This window comes from Dermochelys coriacea, chromosome 1 (genome assembly GCF_009764565.3).
Source record: "Dermochelys coriacea isolate rDerCor1 chromosome 1, rDerCor1.pri.v4, whole genome shotgun sequence".
NCBI classification, from domain to species: domain Eukaryota; kingdom Metazoa; phylum Chordata; order Testudines; family Dermochelyidae; genus Dermochelys; species Dermochelys coriacea.
In genome coordinates, this window is record NC_050068.2 from 133,049,265 (window position 1) to 133,070,321 (window position 21,057).

Genomic DNA, 21,057 nt, shown 5'->3' on the forward strand with positions numbered 1-21,057 from the left:
CTGAGACCAGGAGTGAACCCTCCCTTTATAGTAATGGCTCAAAGCTTTCAAACTTGGGTGCCTAAAGTTAGTACCTTAAAACCATAGTTAGACCTGATCAATATTAGAAAAGTTGCACTGCTTTAATGAAATCTTTTAAAATTGATCTTGTTATAATTATATAAACCTCATATATGGATGTACTTGAACCAGCTTAAACCTTGCATAGATCTGTTTAGTTACACTGAGTTAAGCCAGAGTTATGTGTCGGATTTAGCAGTCTAAAGGTATGTCTACATAGCAAAGAAATACCCATGGCTGGCCCATGCCGGGCGACTCAGGCTCTTAGAGCTTGGGCTGTGGGGCTGTTTCACAGCTGTATAGACTTCTGGACTTGGGCTGGAGCCCAAGCTCTAGGATGTTCTCACTTCACAGGATCCTAGAGCTCAGGCTCCAGCCAAAGCCCAGAAGTCTTAGCAATGAAACAGTCCTGCAGCCCAGGCACTGTGAGCCTGAGTCAGCCAGCATGGGCCAGCCACAGTGTCTAGTGGCTGTGTAGGCATACAAGAACCAAGTCCTATTGATTTTCAATGAGACTAAGTCACTTTTTAAAAGGCTCCTAAGTAACTTAGGTGCTTTTGAAATTTTTACCCAATAATGATGATAAAAATCACTGACATTTGTAGGGTTTTATTATAACCATTTTTATAACAAAAGAGCAAAAAATACTGCAATGCTTTTGCTTAGCTTTTTATTCCATCATTATGGCACAAGATAGAACTTCAAGACAACATCATTGAATAAGTCTTAGCTTCATTAAAATTAAGACTAACATGTTTTATAAAAATCTTTTTATATGATACATTTTCCCTTATATGAAAAAAAATCCTCTTAAAATACTGAAGTACATTGCCACCTGCTGGTCATAAACATTTTTACAGTTTAATAACACCAGAACTTGTGTAACAGCAACATTTAACAATGTAACATATAGTTATTGAAGAAAAAAAAAACATTTCCCCAAATTTTGGCACAATATTTATACACAAAGCTGTGAACTTCTCCAAACGTCATATTCATTTCTAAAACACTGCATGTGACTCCTTTATGAAAATACATGTAAATGCTTATTTCGATTGCTTTGTTTTTTTGTTGTTTAAAAGGAAAAGCCATATTTCTTTTTATTACATGCCTTATTTCATTTTTTTTTAAATTTTGGATTCCAGTTCATTGTTTAAAAATATATAAAATCATACACCTATAAATATATATTATATATTATATATTGTATATATAAGATTGTAGTTGATCTAGAATCGGAGGATGAATTTTTGCATTAGGTCTGTTAGTTTGCTTTAGGCACAACCTTACTCTTGATTGATTAGCTGAACTGCTTCCTAACAGGATCTAAAAAAATATTCTTTTATAACATTGTATCAAATTTTAATTTTGTTCACAAACTTATATTTATAAGAAAAAAATATTTGGTAAATAATTTCCCCTTTAGCTTACTACTATCCTTATAAAATATATGGCTTTTCAGGTTTCATTCTATTTTAGTGTTTTTTATAGGCAGTGAACAGAAGGACAATTCCCCCCATTAACAAGTTGTTTAAAAGCACAGAAACCAGCTTGTGCACTTTCTATAGAATTCCAACGCATATTATGGTAACATAAGTAAGTGCAGTGATTTTTTTTAAAAAAAGGCAGTCCTGATTGATTGTCATCTGTATACGAAAACATACTATATGATTATCATACATAACCCAGACTATACAATCATCAAAACTGCAGACATATAAATACACCTTAGCAACACCAAAGCAATAGTTTTATCTTACACATAGTTTATGCATACAGAATTGTTACACTGAAATGTTCATCTCATTTTTCTCTCTCAAAAGCTTGCTGTGAAACAGGAACATACTGTATTTGTAAATGGACTGCTTGACAGTGCTATTAAAGATTTAAAGTGAACAAAGTTTTTTTAAAAATTAAATGAAATGTATTTGGTATAAAACAAAAAGTTTTCTAACGTCACTAGTCTTTCCCTATTCAAGAGAAGCGTAGGCTTGGTGGCAGTTCTCTGTAAGAGTCTGATCATACAAGGGTTTCAGGCAGAGCATCTGGGTTATCAGCTGATAAAAGCTCCCAAATTTGCCACCGCTCTCTTTGCCAATCATGCCAGTCTGGCTCCGATACATTTTTATTGTTCTGATTATTGGCTGGAGTGGAATAGGTTTTACCCATTTTGTTCTCTGAGGGCTGCCATTGCTCACTGGAAGTGGATTGGTCAGTTGATTCAGCTGCTGATCCTCCTGCTGCTATGGTCCCCAAACTTTTTTCTGATCTTTGAAGTCTCCACAATGAATGCACTGTTGAAGAGACAGCTGGTCGCTGGGACAATGCAGAACTTTGTTTTTTTGGGCCAGGATAAGGGGGTGGTGGCCTCTCTTTTCTTGTTATATCTTCTTGTCTCAGGTACGAAGGTTTAGCTGTTCTTGGCAAACAACCCACATTTGAGTCATGCGCTGTAAGGTCCTCTGCGCTACTTAAAGTCAAATGCTGCTCAGACCTTGAATTGGACTGGTCTGAACTCCTCCTGCCACCTTCAATTTGTGGCGTACTGCAAACACGAGAAACTGGGGGATGAGGCCTACATTCAGGAATGGCAGCAGTAGTCTGACTCCTTCTGATTATTTGCTTTCCGTTGTCCAATTCTGTGGCACTACCCTGCCACCGAGGCCAATTCAGTGATAGGTTCCCTTGGGAAAGAGAGCACCGTCCTGGTCGTAATGAGCTGCTTTCATAAATGTTTCCATATGAACCTGAGGACCAGAATAAGACAGAGAACATCAATATGACACACTGACATTTTACAAGTTACCACTGACTTGTTGCACTATATTGGCAAGGTCGATGTTTGACCTGTATTATCTGAACTATACCTGTTATATAAAGCTGGTGACTTTAATACTTAGCACTGACATAATGCCATATAACTTCAAAGTGCTTTAAAAGCATGAATTATACAACATTCCTGTGAGGTAAGTAGGTGCAGATGGAAGAAAAACTGAGGACCGGGAGTTAAGTGATTTGCCCATGGTATATAGGGAGTGAGTTAGTGGAGTCAGGATTAGAATTCAGGTCCCCTGCCTCCAAGGGCTGTGCTTAAGCCCCTAGCACATACTGCCTTTCAATTCTATTGTTCTGCTTTAAAGGAGATGAATTTCTATTACCTTATCCTGTGACTCACTTTTAAATGCTGCCATATTTGTATAATTGTTGTGCCTCTCTTTACCTTTACCTTTATAGTTGTAAAATAATAGAGTAAAAAACAAAATGGGAAGTGAAGGAATTGTTAAAAAAAACCCTAAAGATGTGTCTAGAATGAAGATTCACCATTTAAAAATAAACAAATGAAAACCGTTGATCTTATAAACATGCATGCACATGTTTTAATTTTATGTACCATGAATAATCCTATTGGCTTCAGTTCATAGTGCATATGAAAGTGCTTAAGCCTTTGTCAGACTGGGGCCTAAAAAGTATCAAAGAAATGTCACACCTGTCATTCCTAGATCTTTGGAGCCACATTTCAGTGTTGAATGCCAGGTGCCCCAGATATTGAAATGATCCTCTGGAACATCTACAGAAGAAGTAAAAGAACATGAAATGATCCCTTATAAGCACTGAATGGAAACACATGAATGGAACAATAAATAAATTAAAGGTAAAACTTTATCCAGCAGCACAAGATGAAAGAGCAAACATATATGATATGGTGGATTTACTGTACATCAGAGACAAAGAGCCAAATCTTGTTCTTAATCATTTAGGCTCAAATTTTTCAATGAGCTCCCTATGGAGAAGACCCGTGAGCTTGTATGGAGCCCACTCTCGGATTGGGGCCTTCCTTAAGTGTGTAACAAAGCCCTCTCAGCAGCCAGGAGTTGGGGAGGCCTAAAGATGCAGATAGATGCCTAGTGGAATTTTTAAAAAGTACCTAAATGAATTAGGGGCATCAAACTCCCATTGATTTCAATGAGAGCTAGGCACCTAACCTGTTTAGGTGCATTTTGAAAATTCATCTGGCCACCTGTCTGCATTTGTAGGCGTCTAAAGACCTTTGAAAATCATTCCCCAGATCACTATATTTCCTCAATTTATCCATTAAGTACTCTGCAATTTTGATGTGAAGAGTCTTCTGGGGTGCTGGCAGCATACCACTATTGTAGCATGAACTGTAGACCTTCACAGAAATAATCAAGCAAATGCAATTTATAACTTGAAAGTATTTAATCGTTACAGCTGAGGGCACCATTTGGTTACAGAAACAAGCAGTAGGGCAAGGCCTGCACTGTAACGAAGTGTGGGGAACACCCCGGGGAAGATGGGAAGGACAGCGGCAGTGCAAGGTTCCCCCACGTTTTTCTGCTAGCATGGCAGGATTGAAGAGTGATGTGTGATGGGTTTTACTTTCCTAAATGGTGGCTTCAGCTTTCAAGAGTTTGGGAAATGCAATATTCTAATGAGCACAAATGCAGCATAATGGTAGGGGTCAGCCAGCAGAGCTCACAACATGGGTTGAGGAGCAGAGCCTTATGGCCCAACCTGGAAGGGAAGATGGCTACTGTTCATTGTAAGATCACTCTATTGCTCCATTATATTAATCTTGAAGCATAGCACTCTTTACCATTCTAGCCGCACAAATGCCATGCTCTCACATATCTAAAAGGCCAACAAATAGTGAATCTTCCATTATGTGGTGGGGAGAGATCCATAGGATCCTATATGGACCTATTTTTGATCACAGCTCAAGTACAGTGCAGAAAATCACATTGCTGGATAAGTAGGTCTGAAGAGGAGGAAGCGATTCTGCCACAAGGGGGAGAAACAATACACAACACGTCCTTATAAATAGCATGTGGAACAGACAGCATTCAGTGAGAAAAGTAAACATGTGCAGGTCCTACTTTACCTTTCCCAGCCCATGATCCAGGCAAATTCTCTCTTGATTTAGATTGCAAATGGCCAACCAACGTGTACTGTTCAGGCACCTTGTACAGCTTATCTGAACTAAGGGCAACATCTTCTTGCATTGCCATCAGCGACCGTTCAGACAATACCGGTGAGTTGTTGTCATAAGGGGAGACATCTCCGCTTGAGGCTTTGTTGGAGTCCGTGGAAGAATGTCTCCCTTCCATAGAGTATGAACCTTCTGATCGCAGCATCTCAGGGCTTCTGACAGAATTTGATAAACAAACATTTGTTCATGTACAGTGCTCTCAGTCCATTAGATAAAGCTGCATTTTGACAACATAAAGAAATGACATGATCACAGCTGCTGAAATGAAAACACTTTACAAGCAATATGGAGGAGACTTTTCCACAAATTTAGGGGATTAAAACTTGCCACAAAATGGCTAGCAGAGATCAATAAACTTCAATGGATGTTGCAATTTAAAATAAAAACAAAAAACTGTACAGCTCTGTCACCACTGGACAAGAAACACACTGAATAGATTCCTTATGTTACCTTGACTACTTTGCCTATAGTGACAGTGAATTTTGAGGGTGACTGACCTGTTCGATATTAGGCAATATGTCACAATCCTCCACCCCCTACCACTCTTAAGAGAAACAAAGAGCTATGTCTTAGGTGATCTCTCTCATGGCATGAGAAGAATTCCATTCTAAACAAATTAAGAGAAAAATAACCTACGCAGAAACACACATGATAACTAGCTCTTCTGATAATTTTTAAAGCTTCTTTCACTATTTTATCTTTATATCATATTGATACATTTTGTAATTTAATTTTGAGAAAAGGTAAAAAAGCACAGCTCAGATTCTCAGATAAACACCAATTTTACAAACATTTTGGGGACACTGAAACCCCAATTTTACGAAGGTTTTCAGTGTTATGATTTATTATTTGTGCTGTAGTAGCACCTGTGGGTCCCAATCAATATCAGTTACCCAATGGGCTAGGTACCACACAAATATTTACCAAGTGGCAATCCTTTCCTCAAAATGAATTTTGAATATGAGATTTTGAGCGTAATTTAGAAAATCAGGATTTAGATGTACAGAAGGGTGACCAGATAGCAAGAGTGAAAAATCGGGACAGGGTAAAGGGTAACAGGTGCCTACATAAGACAAAGCCCCATATATCGGGACTGTTCCCATAAAATTGGAACATCTGGTCACCCTAATGTACACAGGGGAGAGCCACTGAAGCCTCAAAGAAAACTCCAAGATGACCTTGTATACATTTTTGCCTACATACCCTATTTTTTGTAGTTCCCTTTCCTAATTTTTATTACCATTTACATTTACCTGAAAACTAGATCTTTATTCTTTAAAAGCTCATCTCTTGCTGTCTAGGGTTCTCTGTGTTACCCAAAATTGGGCCAGCTAGTAAGCTTAGGGAGGACTAATGACCCACAGAGTCTGGCAGAAAGCAGCACGTTTATTATACTGATAGCTAAGCTCAAAAGAAGGTGGTGGGGGGCAGGGGAGGGTGTCACTGCTGGGTGTCCTGTGCTAGCATTGGATCCAGAGAGAGAGGGGATACTACACTGGACAGGGTAAATGCCTTTTCCTCTTTTTACGTCCCCCATCTCCAACCAAATTATCAATCACATCCACCCCTGTCCAAAAGACTTTGGTCCCCAATGCATCAGATTTATTTTTTGTTAGGTTCTCTAATAATCATTTTGTTGTTGATTTTTGTTATTGATTCATTTGTATTGTTAGTTACATTTTCTTGTATTGTTAATTCCACTTTACAACTGTGGTACTCCTACAGATCATATTTGTTGTGTGTATTTATTGGTTAGGGTTAACTTTTATTGTTTGATGGCTATTGCAGCATCAAACTTGGGACTCATTTTGTTTGTAAGTGTACCCAATTATTGTAATGGTCATGGTTTTATTGTATTCCCAATTATTATGATTGTGATTGTTTGCATTTGTGTTTGTTATACCTGGTGTTTAGTCAATTGTAATGGTTTTAGTTATATTCACCCGGTTATGATTTTTTGGTTTGTTTGCAACAGATCACCTGTGCCCAACAACAACAACTACTGTAATGATCATAGATCAAGGGTTGGAGTGTTGTAGGAGCAGCAGTGATCTGTATGCTTTGTATGACTATGCTATGTATAACCTGTATGCTCAAAAGGTCTGTTACACTCCCTCCTCCCCCTTTTTGTCTCCTCTCCCTCTTTGAATACCTGTGAAGTGGCTTTCCCCCTACCCCTCCCTCCTGGAATGCTTGTGGGATGAATGGGCTGGTTGAACAGCTGGAAGAGCTCCCAGGTAGACACAGTGTCTGACACTCTGATTAGGCAGCGCTCACGCATCCAATACATGGACATTGTCCGAGGTGGAGTGTGACCACCCGATGTGGCCAAATCATCTCTAGTCATAGGCCATGAGAAGCAAAAAGGGAAGGGGCCATGTGCTCAGGAATGCACTCACAAGCTTGTATCTCCTGTGAAGGCCCTTTGCCTGGACTGCCTGGCCAGTGGTTCCCAGCGTTGCATTCCATCGTGCCTCGGGAAGACTTACCTTCATCACATCATCCATTGCTGTGCTGTGGGACACTTACCTTGAAGGTTCCTGACATCTCTAGTGCCGTGCCTGTCCTGGGAGCGTGAGTATGTAAGTGTGATACCCTCTCCCCCCTTCTTCTTTTGAGCTTAGCTATCAGTATAATAAACGTGCTGCTTTCTGCCAGACTCTGGTGGGTCATTAGTCCTCCCTATGCTTACTAGCTGGCCCTATTTCGGGTAACACACTGCTAGCTGCTTCTGTCTGGATCCCTTGTTTGGCCATATGACCTTCACTCCTGTCCCTGCTTTCTTATTTTTTGTCCTTCAAACTCAATTGTGGCTTGGAGTTTGTGGTTCCTCCCCCTTTTGGATGATGGGGAAGCCTTTAGTTTTGGGCAGGCTAGCCAGTACCTACAAAAGGTTCTACAAAGGTAGAAGCTCATCTGTCCCTGTTATTTTTTTTCCACCTGAGATCAAAGACTTTGTGACATCATATTCTTCTCCCCTATAATTAAACATGATGTGACATCAGCTCAATCTTGTGAGGTGCTGAGTTTGTTGAAAACGTTGAGCACCTCACAGGGTCATATCCAAAGAGAGGACCTTGGCTTCAACTGTATAGTAAGCATCAGGAGCACATTGTTTCCAATGAAACAATGATCCTCTTTCCAGACAAGTGACAAATGACAAACTGAAGAAGGAAAACAAAGAAAATACACAACATGCTTTTAGAATGGAAAGACTGCCAGACCATTTGAGACTCTGGATTAATACATAACTGAACGACTCCTATGTTCTGGGTTTATTTCAGGGGACCTGATCTACCGAAGTGATACAGACTTAGTAAAATTTCAGGCTAGATTCTTTTCATGCAGCTTTACAAGCACTAAACTCCAAAACACAAAATAGATACATTAAACAGAATAGATCTTATGTTTTATTCACATTCCATGTCTTTCTCACTATGGAAGCATCCAGAGAATGCTGAGCTTAAATAAATTCAGCTGAATCTAGAAATATTTCCCTGAGTTGATTCTGAACTCTAACTGGGAATTAACTCACACCCAGCCAATAGGGTTGCTATTGGGCTTGGTAGAGTTATCTTAGCACTACTTAGGCAGGGTTCTCCAAAAGATCTGTAAACCTTGCCACCAATACTTTCTAGGAAAACACGTATTACAGATGTACTAAGGAATTATGGGATCCGGAGTACATGGAGCCTGCACCATCAGTGGATACCAAATATTTTTCTTTTTCCTCTCTTTAAACTTTTCTTCCTTCCTTCCTCATGTCTACTTCTTTCTTTTTCAATTCTGAAAAACCTTTGGAGGTGGAGGTGAGAAATAGAATTAGAGAAGTAGCAGAGGATTAAGCAATATTTAAATTTCAGAAGAGGAATCAAAAAAAGCTGAGGGAAATGGGGAACAGCTTGGCTATATTTCCTATCATTGACAGTCTTTTTCTTCCTGCTTCCAGATAGATGGAAGTATAAAATGTATTGTAAGTCATCTAAGGCCCTGATTCTGAAACACTTATGCTTATGCTTAACATGAAGCCTGTGAGTATTATCACTGAAACCAGTGGGACCGTGCACATGTGTAAATGTTTGTTGGATCAGGGTCTAATTAAAGTAAGATATGGGGAAATAGGGGTTATACATCAAGCTAGCTATGGCAAGGTAACACAAGAAACAGCGAGGGGGAAAAGAAAGCAAAATGCTGTGAGAACATAACTTTAGTTATATGTAAGAGTCATATAATGTCTTACCTTGAATGATCTTTGTTATATTCTACCTCTTCTTGATAGTGCCCCTTATAAAGACTTACTTAAATGGAAACTGTTACATTTGGAAAGGTCCACATTTTCACTTCTTAAAAAAATCCCTTCTATAGTATCTGTTATTTACATTATGTAACTATTTACATGTGCTATTACTTTCCAAATTAATTCTTAAAGGATTATTTTTCAAAATTAAAAGAAAATGATTGTAGGCCAGAACAACCCTACACCAAACCAAAGGTATGGACAAATAGAGAATGCGGAACACTTTGGGGATGGAAATTTAATTTTCAGCTTCCAATGATTTATAAAAACAGTTTAAAAATATGATTTGTAAAATACTTTAAACCATGTTCTACATACTATGCTATAAACAAATAGCAAACTACTGCATATTCTTAAAAACAAAACTTCCAGATCTGTTTCACCTAAAATGATTCCATTAGTAAGTGGATGTTTACTGCACTCCAGTATTTACTTTCACTTAGGTAATTGTGGCAGGCTCTATTCTTAGATTGGAAAATGCGGTTATCTAGAACTGGGTGTTCTTTGAGATGTGTGGTCCCTATGTGTATTCCACTGAGGGTTTACACATGTACACCATGCATCTGGAACCGGAGATTTTCACAGTAGTAGTGTCTGCTGGTCCATGCATGCATCCTTTTCTTACCTCCTCGTTTTTTTGGAGGTGATAAAGGGCGGGGCAAACCGACCCCATGTCTCCAGTTCCTTCTCCACTGCGAATCGAAGAGTTCCGCAGCAGAGGGGAAGGGGGGCAGGAAGTGGAATACGGATAGGGACCACACATCATGGTGGGTGTCCATGGTCAAAGGCTGGGCTCTCATGGAATGGGCCCTCACCCGGCGGGGGAGGCACTCCTAACAACTGATCAAGTGCAATACACCCTGAAATTCACTTGAGGATTTTCTGTGTAGACACTTCTTGCCACCTAATACTCTCAGCTATTGCAATAGACAATTTAGAAAATTTCCTGATTGGTCTCCTTCACTGCAGGTGGAAGGCCAAGGCCCGACAGATGTCATGGGAGTGAAGTCAGCATTCCTCTTCCAAAGTGTGAGGCTTCGGAAAGAAAGCAGGTAAGTGGATGGGTTGATTCAGATGAAACTGGGATATGACCTTTGACAGAAACTTGGGATGCAGGCACAGGGAGACTTTATCCTTATGAAAAGTAGTGAAAGGAGGGTCCACCATCTTGGCCCCAAGTTCACCTACCCTTCTCGCTGAAGTGATAGTCACATGGAAGGTGACTTTCATGGAAAGGAGGGACATAGAACACAAAGCCAGTGGCTCAAAGGGAAGTTTCATTAGTATCAACAGAACTAGGTTAAGATCCCACTTGGGGGGTGATAGGTTGTATGGGTGGGAAGGTTCTGATGAGGTCTTTCTAAAACCAAGCAGTCAATAGGTGTGTAAACACAGAGTGTCCTCCCACAGTGAGGTGGAAGGTGCTAATAGCTGCTGCTAGGTGGACCTTGAGAGACTTGAGGGTGAGACCCGATGCCTTCATGGACAAGAGGTAATCCAAAAGAAGGGGAATCTCCACTTCTTCTGGGGAAAGCACTTTCTGTTGGGCCCAGAAGGCGAAGCAGTTCCACTTGGCATGGTAGAAACACCTAGTGGACTCTTTCCTGCTGCTCGAGAGGATGTCTTGCAATTTGGATGAAGTCTAGGGACCATGTGGGGTCCAAAGTTGATTTTCCAATGTTGATGCTGGAGCAGGGGTGAGTTCAAATGGCTAGACCCTGTACTGAAAGTGCTGAGGGACTACCGTGAACCTCAGGAACTGTCTGTGGGCCAGATGGATGTCTATGTGAAAATAAGTGTCCTGCATATTGAAAGCCATAAACCACATGCTTTCTTCTATTGACGGGATAATGGCTGCTAAGGTGACTATATGAAACTTGGGTTTACATATGAAGCTATTGAGATGATGGAGATCCTAGATTGGTCTCCACCCACCCTTCTTTTCTGGGGTATCAGGAAGTAAGTTGCATAGAACCCCCTTGATAGTCCGGAGGAACCCACGCTATTGCCCCTCTTTGTAATACGGAGTCCATCTCCAGGGTGAGGATGCTGTTGTGAGAGTGGTGCTTGAGGAGAGATTGGGGAAGGGGTTGTGGCAGCATAATGAACTTGATTGTATAGCCACAATGGATGACATTTAGCACCCGCTTGTCCATTGTTATTGCACTCAAAGCTGGTAAAAAGAGTGCTAGCCCATCCCCGAAGGAGGTGGTGTGGTGGTATGGCAGCAGACAAGGTCGTTGATGGGTCTCTAGGGTTCCTCAGAAATATCTCTTCTGTGGGAGTTGCATCTGGGAGGAGGAAGATTGTGAGGGTGGTCCTGGAGGATGAGACCTTTGAGTCTTCTGACTCTTCCTTGGTGGATTGTAAGGCCATTGATGGAAAAACTGGGAGGTTCTGTAATGCTGTGCGGGCTGTGAGCAGTGCAACTTATGTTTTGGTGCTGGTGTGTAAATACTTAAGGAACGGAATGTAGCTCTCAAATTCTTGAGGCTGTGGAGGGAATTGTCCGTTTTCTGGTTGAAAAGATGGGATTCATCAAAAGGGAAGTCTTCAATGGTATTTTGTGAGCCCTCTCCCTCCTCATGACAATATCCATGGCCACTGAGCATGATGAGGTATCTGCCACATCTACTGCTGATTGGACCAACATCCCCACTACCAGCTTCTCCTCCTTAAATTATTGACTAGAAACAGGCTCGGTTCTTTTGTGGGAGTTTCTCAGCAAAGTCCTCCAATTTGCTGTCGTTCAGGAAATTATATTTGACAAGTAATGCCAGATAATTCGAAATCCTGAATTGAAGGTTGACTAAAGAGAAGACTTTGTGGCCTAAAAGGTCCAGTTGCTTGCCCTTCCGGTCAGATGGGATGGAGCGTGGATGCTGATGCCTAGCCCATTCTATCACTGCCTGGACCACAAATGAATTGGAGGGGGGTGTAAGAACAGAAATTCAGATCCCTGGCCTGGTACACAGTATCTTTTTTTGCCCCCTTTGGGATAGGTGTACATATCGCCAGCATATGCTAAATCATGCAAGCTGGCTCTAGGATGGCATCGCTGATTGGTAGAGCGACTCTGCCTGGCACCGATGAGTGAAGTATATCCAGCAGCTTATGCTGAATGTCTTGGAGCTCCTCCAAGGGAGTGTGAATCTTTCCAGCCATTCTACGCAGGAGATCCTGGAATTGGTGGCAGTCAGTAGGAGACAGAGGGGACTTGAAACCACTACCACATCAGGTCAGGACAACAGGAATCTTTCCTGCTCCAATTCTCCTACTGGAGCCAGACTGGGTGGCTCACCTTCCATTACAGGACCTGAGCGTCTACTTGAAGGCACCCAAGATGGTGAAATAGGCAAAGCCTTCCCGATGGAACAGATGGGTTCCAAGGGAGAGTATTAGGGCCAGGATCCCCCATAGGGCCAGATTACAGATTATGGATCTGGAGGGTGCTGAGGAGGGTCCCACAGTGCAGGAAACAGTGGCTCCATGGTGGCTGAAGTGAAGGATACTGTCATGATGTAGAAGGCTTCCATTGGTACTTGTATTGGTGGGAAGGGATGGAAAATCCCTGACTCTCGTCCGAGTCCACTGAAGACGTAACTTGGAGACCAGATCCATCAGCAGTACTACTGAAGCCAGCGGAAGCATGTACGCTGCCAAAGCAGGGGTGTAAAGAGTGCCTCAGATGTAGCATGTCTTGTCCTGGAGATAATGTCTCCCTGAAAGTAGAGGCTCCGGAAGGCATGGGGAACTTGGCTCTCCCAGGGCAAATCCTTCCTGGGCTCTGGTGCTTTCCCAACTTTTCCGGAGTCAAGGGCACTTTTTCAGTCCCCGGAACCAGAATGGAAGCAATAGTCTTCCCAGGAGCAGATGACTCTCTAGTTCTGAGGGACGCCAATGTTGACTGTGTGTGCAGGTCTACACTCAGTACCAGTGGATCCATCAATTTGTGCTGATTCTTTTTGTGTTTGTGAGCTTTAGGGTGCGCTCCATCCCCATGACTGGAACTCACTGAAGGACTCTCTCCTTTCTTAGGCCACATCTACACTACCCTCAGGATCGGTGGGTAGTGATTGATCTATCGGGGATCGATTTACCGCGTCTAGTGTAGATGCGATAAATCGATCCCCAATCGCTCTGCTGTCGACTTCGGAACTCCACCAGGGTGAGAGGCGGAAGCGGAGTCGATGGGGGAGTGGCAGCTGTCGATCCCGCACCGCGAGGACACGACGTAAGTGATTCTAAGTCGATCTAAGATACGTCGATTTCAGCTACGCTATTCTTGTACCTGAAGTTGCGTATCTTAGATCGATCCCCTCTTCCCCCCCCAGTGTAGATCAGGCCTTAGGCTTAGAGGAAGACTTACTGCCATGCTACATGCACACTTCCTGACCTCCTGACTAGGCCCCAGAATTGGGTCCATAGTGGTGGTACTGCTGGTGCTGACCTTGGATTCCGTAGTTTAAGGCGCACTCCTGATGTATGATATTGGGCGGGGAGGGGAGGTTGCCCAGCCAGGGTCTGAATGAGATCTCATGGTGACTTCCATTAGGTGCTTCTGGAGATGGAGAGCCCAACCTTCTCGGGTATGGCTGGGGAAGAAGTGGCAGATACTGCACCTGGATGAAATGTGGGCTTCTCCCAAGCAGTAGAAGCAGGGTTGATGTTCATCACTGACTGAGAAGGAACACGGACACGAAGAACAGATTTTAGAGTTTGGGGTTTTCAGAATAATCCAGTATCCACACATGGGTACAGAGGGTAAAGTGTGTGTGGGGGGTGTTCATAGGGAACAAAACTCCCCAAAAAGGAACCCCCATCCTAATCCTAAAATAGCAAACTACTAAAACGTACCATAAAAACAGTAAAAACTTTAAAACAAACTGTACAATTGTATATTTTTAAAGTGCGTCACATGCAGAAGGACACTACTAATTCCAGCCTAGACCATGCAGTGGTGAGAAGGAACTGGAGATGCAGTCGGTCCGCTCTGACCTCTATCATCTTGGATGAAACCATGAGGCAAGCCAAGAGTGCACTACTTTAAAAATCTCTGGCTCCAGACGCATGGTGTGCATGCGTAATCCCTCAGTGGACTACAATAGGGACCATCAATCGAAGAAGAAACCATAAAATATTTTGATGAATTTAACTACTGCTAGTGGTAATTAGCAAAATTTTAATGGTCCCTGCTATATTAGCTTCTCTCCAACATTGCAATCCTGGATATATTACAGTTCCTAAAGTTAAATTAACAGGAAAAACACATTGTCACACACGATAAGTAATTAAACGATTATATGCTTTCATGCCTGATGTTTCAAAGATATTTTTTCTTTTCTTTGTTTCATTCTGAAGAAGGCTTTTAAAGAAAAACACGCAAAATAAGTACGACATAGGTACACTATATGAAAGAAAGGCAGATTATGGGGTATTAAAGAGATAGTAAGAAGAATCTGTATCATTAAAGGAGGATGGGTAATGGGAATCCTTGTAATAATATCCTCTATAGGTTATGAACTAGGTGAAGGAAAGATTAAGAAAAATTAATCATAACAAACCTTGCCATAAAGCACAATGTAGAAGATGTGCTAAAACAATGACACTACAGGCATCAGATTGCAAGCTTTGAAAATCCACTAAGCTTATCTATTACAGACTAGTTCAAAAATACCATTTCAGGTTCCAGAGCAAACATGAAATGCCATTAAGGAGCCTTGTTCATTGCCTTGAGAGAATTGATGTCCTTCTAAATTTATGTAATGCCACCCAGATACTGCTAGGATGGCTGCATTATAAATACTACTACTACTAATAATGAACCATTCTACTGAGGATCCATTCCTATCTTCCCACTGGAATCAAGGGCCATAAAAACATAAAAATCTAGACACCTTGCGGGTCTGAGCAAGGAGTCTCTCTCTCTCTTAATATTTTAAGGCTTCCAAAAAAGGATAATCATCATTCTCTCTTGCAAAAGGCAACACTTATATAGTGCAATGGTGTAGCACCATCTGAGACTGAAATGAACTCCCCCAAGAACTAAGAATCATCACAAACCTCACCATCTTCTGTTGCAAATGCAAGGCACAGTTCTTTGACCTTGTCTTTTCTAACATAAACACATAGCAACAGATATAAAGATACACATTATGAAAACAAGACACGCCACTGCACATGCATCTTTCTTTGGGGAGAGAATGGCAGAATAAACATCAGGCGACAGATGTGTAGTCACACGGCTACTTCAAGGCACTCAGATATTACAATGATGAGTGCAGTATAAAAACCTATATAGAATACAATAGAGAATACAATTGCTAAGTATTATAGGGAAATCTATATTCCAATTCCAGTTGGAGAGGGACTATATGACTTAACATGCAACCTTTCACCTCTGTGTCACAGATTAGTATTGATTAAAAACTAGGGCTGTCAAGCGATTAAAAAAATAAATCGTGATTAATCGTACTGTTAAACAATAATAGAATATCATTTAAGTATTTTTGGATGTTTTCTACATTTTCAAATATATTGATTTCAATTATAATACAGAATACAAAATGTACAGTGCTCACTTTATTTTTTATTACAAATATTTGCACTGTAAAAAACAAAAGAAATAATATTTTTCAATTCACCTAATACAAGTACTGTAGTGCAATTTCTTTATCATGAAAGTTGAACTTACAAATGTAGAATTATGTAAAAAAAACCTGCATTCAAAAAAAAACAAGGTAAAACTTTAGCGCCTGCAAGTCCACTCAGTCCTATTTCTTGTTCAGCCATTCACTCAGACAAACAAGTTTGTTTACATTTGCAGGAGATAATGTTGCCCGCTTCTTGTTCACAATGTCACCTGAAAGTGAGAACAGGAGTTCTCATGGCACTGTTGTTGGCACTGTCTCATGGCCGGCGTTGCAAGACATATATATGTCAGATGCGCTAAAGATTCATAAGTCACTTCATGCTTCAACCACCATTCCAGAGGACATGTGTCCATGCTGACGGGTTCTGCTTGATAACAATCCAAAGCAGTGTGGACCGCTGCCTGTTCATTTTCATCACCTGAGTCAGATGCCACCAGCAGAAGGACGATTTTCTTTTTTGGTGGTTAAGGTTCTGTAGTTTCCACATTGGAGTGTTGCTCTTTTAAGACTTCTGAAAGCATGCTCCACACCTCATCCCTCTCAGATTTTTGAAGGCACTTCAGATTCTTAAAGCTTGATTCGAGTGCTGTTGCTATCTTTAGAAATCTCACATTGGTACCTTCTTTGCGTTTTGTCAAATCTGCAGCGAAAGTGTTCTTAAAATGAACATGTGTTACGTCATCATCCGAGACTACTGTAACATGAAATATATGGCATAATGTGGGTAAAACAGAGCAGCAGACATACAATTCTCCCCCAAGGAGTTCAATCACAAATTTAATTAACGCATTATTTTTTTTAACGAGCGTCATCAGCATGGAAGCATGTCCTCTGGAATGAAGCATGAAGGGGCATACAAATTTTAGCATATCTGGCACGTAAATACCTTTCAATGTCAGCTACAAAAGTGCCATGCGAATGCCTATTCTCACTTTCTGGTGACATTGTAAAGAGAAGTGGGCAGCATTATATTCCGTAAATGTAAACAAACTTGCTTGTCTTAGCAATTGGCTGAATGAGAAGTAGGACTGAGTGGACTTGTAGGCTCTAAAGTTGTGCACTGTTTTGAGTGCAGTTATGTAAAAAAAAATCTACATTTGTAAGTTGCACTTTCATGATAAAGAGATTGCACATCAGTACTTGTATGAGGTGAATTGAAAAATACTGTTTCTTTAGTTTAGAATTTTTCCTCTGCAAAAATCTGTAATAAAAATAGTAATATAGAGTGAGCAGTATACACTTTGTATTCTGAGTTGTAATTGACATCAATATATTTGAAAATGTAGAAAAACATCCAAAAATATTTAATAAATTTCAGTTAGTATTCTATTGTTTAACAATGCGATTAAAACTGTGATTAATCACGATTAATTTTTTCAATCACGAATAATTTTTTTGAATTAATCGCGTGAGTTAGCTGTGATTAATCAATAGCCCTATTAAAACCATTATCTAAAGAGAACTTCAAACAAAAAATCTATCATTTTCAAATATTTTTACTCTATGATGACTACTTAAACATGATAAACCATAAATGGTCTTAAGGAACTATTTTTATTTAGAGATAATTTAGATTTGGTTCACTTTGCAGCTGGAGACCCCAAAATTTCATCATCATTAATGCAAAGTACAAAAATGTCAGGGAAATTATCCACAACATCCAATGTGATAAGTAGTGCAATGTTAATAGTAATTAGCACTTCTCAGTGCCCAACCCTATTACCTTTCCCTGATGTTTCATACAAGATACTCAATTCTTAAGAGAAGTGGAAAATGAGGCAAACTATGTTTTGTCTGCCTTTGAGGAGGAAAACAAAGAGATTGATATGTTATGGCTAAAACAGAGTCAAGAAATTTTTCAGTGGCATTAAAAGCATAGATGTGGAAGGCTGGTCCAGTGCACCAGTTGTAGTACCCTCAGGATAATTTGCATGAGAATAAAATATTGAAGTTGTTCTCACATACTATGCTATGAAACCAACTAATTTATTTGCAGATGAAGCTTGTCTATTTAATTATTGAGGGATGTGTAAAGTTTTCCATCTCAAAGGTCCAAACTGAAATCCATACTCAAGTACATGGTCAGCAAAATCCATTAAGGAATGTGGTTATATTTTGGAGGCTCATTTTGATTAAATCTATATAGACATTTCCCTTGTTCTCTACTGCCTCCTCCTTCTCACAGGAAAAATAACCAAGATATATGTGGCCAAAAAAATGCTCCCACGTCTTTAAATGGAAATTATTTTCTGCAACATACCCATCTCTTAAAAACAGCACATCCCTTGCATTAACACTGAGCCAATATTCCTTCTAATCTCTTAGCTAAATTCTTACCCAAAAGTTTCCAATCACAGCTGAAAACATACGTGCATCAACATATATAGCAAAGAAAAGAGAGTCTTTCATAAATCAGTTGGTAGCCAGGTAAAAGAAAAATGACAACAAATATTTCTATTCTCAGGGACATTTTAATATTCTATTTTTTAAAGTAGAACAAACAGGTAGTACTGCACCTATTGGCTCCTAATGTCACTGAAAATCTTTCCTTGAGGGGTGGGTAGAGGAACTTGTAATTTGCACAAGCTATCCACTGTTTCCTGCATGTGGGCATGTTGGCTGAAAAATAAGGAAGCTCAAGGAAAGATTAATATGCTTTGAGAGTATTCAGAGAAGGGTTTAAGAATAAACCTTCCTGTGCACAACTTTTTGTGACTTAAGTCTATGATAAATCATAACATGTATCCATATCATACATCTCTATATACCATAGATGGTGAGGTCTAACAAAGGTTTTTATTGGCATACATTTGAAATGATGTGACCGTATGATACCACATCCTCACATAGCTTGTATATATCATGATTTTTAACAATTTTGGAAATGATTTTAGAGAGAGTTTTTTAAGAAGTGTTAATGATACTGTTTCCTTGCATACCTCTGCTTATAAAGTCATGGACTCTTAGTACCATAAGTCCTGATGTACAGGCCTTGGAGGGACAGGAAAATCATTGCCGCTGGATTTTAGAAAAAGATGGTTACTCACCTTTGTAACTGTTGTTCTTCGAGATGTGTTGCTCATATCCATTCCAATTAGGTGTGTGCGCACCATGTGCACAATTATTGGAAGATTTTTACCCCAACAACACTTGGTGGGTCGGCTGAGGCGCACCCTGGAGTGGTGCCTTCATGGCGCCAGATATATGTCCCAGCCGACCCAGTGCCCCCTCAGTTCCTTCTTGCCGGCTACTCCAACAGAAGGGAAGGAGGGCAGGTTTGGAGTGGATATGAGCAACACATCTCGAAGAGCAACAGTTACAAAGGTGAGTAACCGTCTTTTCTTCTTCGAATGCTTGCTCATATCAATTCCAATTAGGTGATTCCCAAGCCTTACCTAGGCGGTGGAGTCGGAGTGAGATGTCATGGAGTGAAGGACTGCTGAACCAAATGCAGCATCACCCCTGGACTGCTGAATAATCACATAGTGGGTGGCGAAGGTATGCACTGATGACCAAGTCGCTGCCCTACATATCTCCTGCATGGGTACGTGTGCCAGGAAAGCAGAAGATGAGGTCTGAGCCCGCATGGAGTGGGCGGTAAGGTGTGTAGTTGGGACACCATCCATGTCATTGCAGGCATGGATGCATGATGTGATCCAAGACAAGATGCGCTGGGAGGAGACCGGAAGGCCCTTCATCTGGTCTGCACAGCATCAAACAGCTGCAATGTTTTCCTGAAAGGTTTCGTTCGCTCGATGTAGAAGGTGAGGACCCTGCGAACGTCCAGGGAGTGCAGTTGTTGTTCCCGTCGAGAGGCGTGCGGTAGAAGACGGGGAGGAAGATGTCCTGGTTGAGATGGAAGGCAGACACCACCTTAGGGAGGAAGGCCGGGTGGGGTCGCAGCTGTACCTTGTCCTTACGGAACACCATATACAGTGGCTCCGATGTGAGTGCCCTGAGCTCAGACACATGCCTCACCGAAGTGATAGCTACGATGAAGGCTGTCTTCCAGGAAAGATACAGGAGCAAGCAGGTAGCTACCGGTTCGAACGGGACAGCCATGAGTTTGAGGAGGACCAGGTTAAGATCCCACGTAAGGACCGGTTGTCGAATTCGTGGAAACAGGCGCTCCAACCCCTTGAGAAATCTGCTGACCATGGGATTGGAGAAGACAGAACGCCCATTTTCGCCCAGGTGGAAAGCCGAAATAGCTGCCAGGTGCACTCTGATGGATGATATTGCCAAGCCCTGCTGTTTTAAGGACAGGAGGTAGTCCAAGATGATAGGTACTGATGCCTGTAGTGAGGCCATATGAGTCTGAGCGCACCAGCAGGAAAAACACTTCCACTTGGCTAAGTACGTGGACCTGGAAGAGGGCTTTCTGCTACCCAAAAGGACCTGCTGTACCAAGCGAGAGCAGCACAGCTCAGATTGAGTTAACCATGCAGCATCCATGCTGTGAGGTGGAGAGACTGCAGGTCAGGATGACAGAGTCATCCATGGTCCTGAGTGATCAGGTCTGGCCACAGCGGGAGTGGAATTGGAGTGTCCACAAACAGCTCTAGGAGAGTGGTATACCAGTGCTGCCTGGGCCACGCCAGGGCAACCAAAATCAGACAGGCTCTGTCCCTGCGCAGCTTGAGCAGGACCCTGTGGACTAGTGGGAATGGAGGGAAGGTGTAGCACAGGTGATCCTTCCACTGTACAAGGAAGGCATCTGTCAGGGAACCCAGAGAGCGTCATTGTAGAGAGCAGGTTTCAGAGTAGCAGCCGTGTTAGTCTGTATTCGCAAAAAGAAAAGGAGTACTTGTGGCACCTTAGAGACTAACAAATTAATTAGAGCATAAGCTTTCGTGAGCTACAGCGCATCCAATGAAGTGAGCTGTAGCTCACGAAAGCTTATGCTCTAATAAATTTGTTAGTCTCTAAGGTGCCACAAGTACTCCTTTTCTTATTGTAGAGAGCAGAACACTTCGCATTTCCAATTCTCGCAACAGGTGAATAGATCTATCAGGGGAAAGCCCCACTTTTCAGGAAGA

At 41.3% G+C, this 21,057-nt stretch overlaps 1 protein-coding gene across 3 annotated transcripts in view; it reads right to left on the reverse strand.

Moving 5' to 3' along the window:
* Positions 1-1,190: 1,190 nt before the first annotated feature.
* ARHGAP6 (Rho GTPase activating protein 6) overlaps positions 1,191-21,057 on the reverse strand; it is a 516,937-nt gene continuing 497,070 nt past the window's right edge. For all 3 annotated transcript variants that reach the window (XM_038375009.2, XM_038375033.2, XM_038375042.2), the window contains exons 11-13: positions 4,961-5,223; positions 3,548-3,628; positions 1,191-2,807 (exon numbers count right to left, since the gene is read on the reverse strand). In XM_038375009.2, coding sequence (XP_038230937.1) covers positions 2,080-2,807; positions 3,548-3,628; positions 4,961-5,223 — 1,072 coding nt within the window. In that variant the 3' untranslated portion in view covers positions 1,191-2,079. The remainder of the gene's footprint in view (positions 2,808-3,547; positions 3,629-4,960; positions 5,224-21,057) is intronic.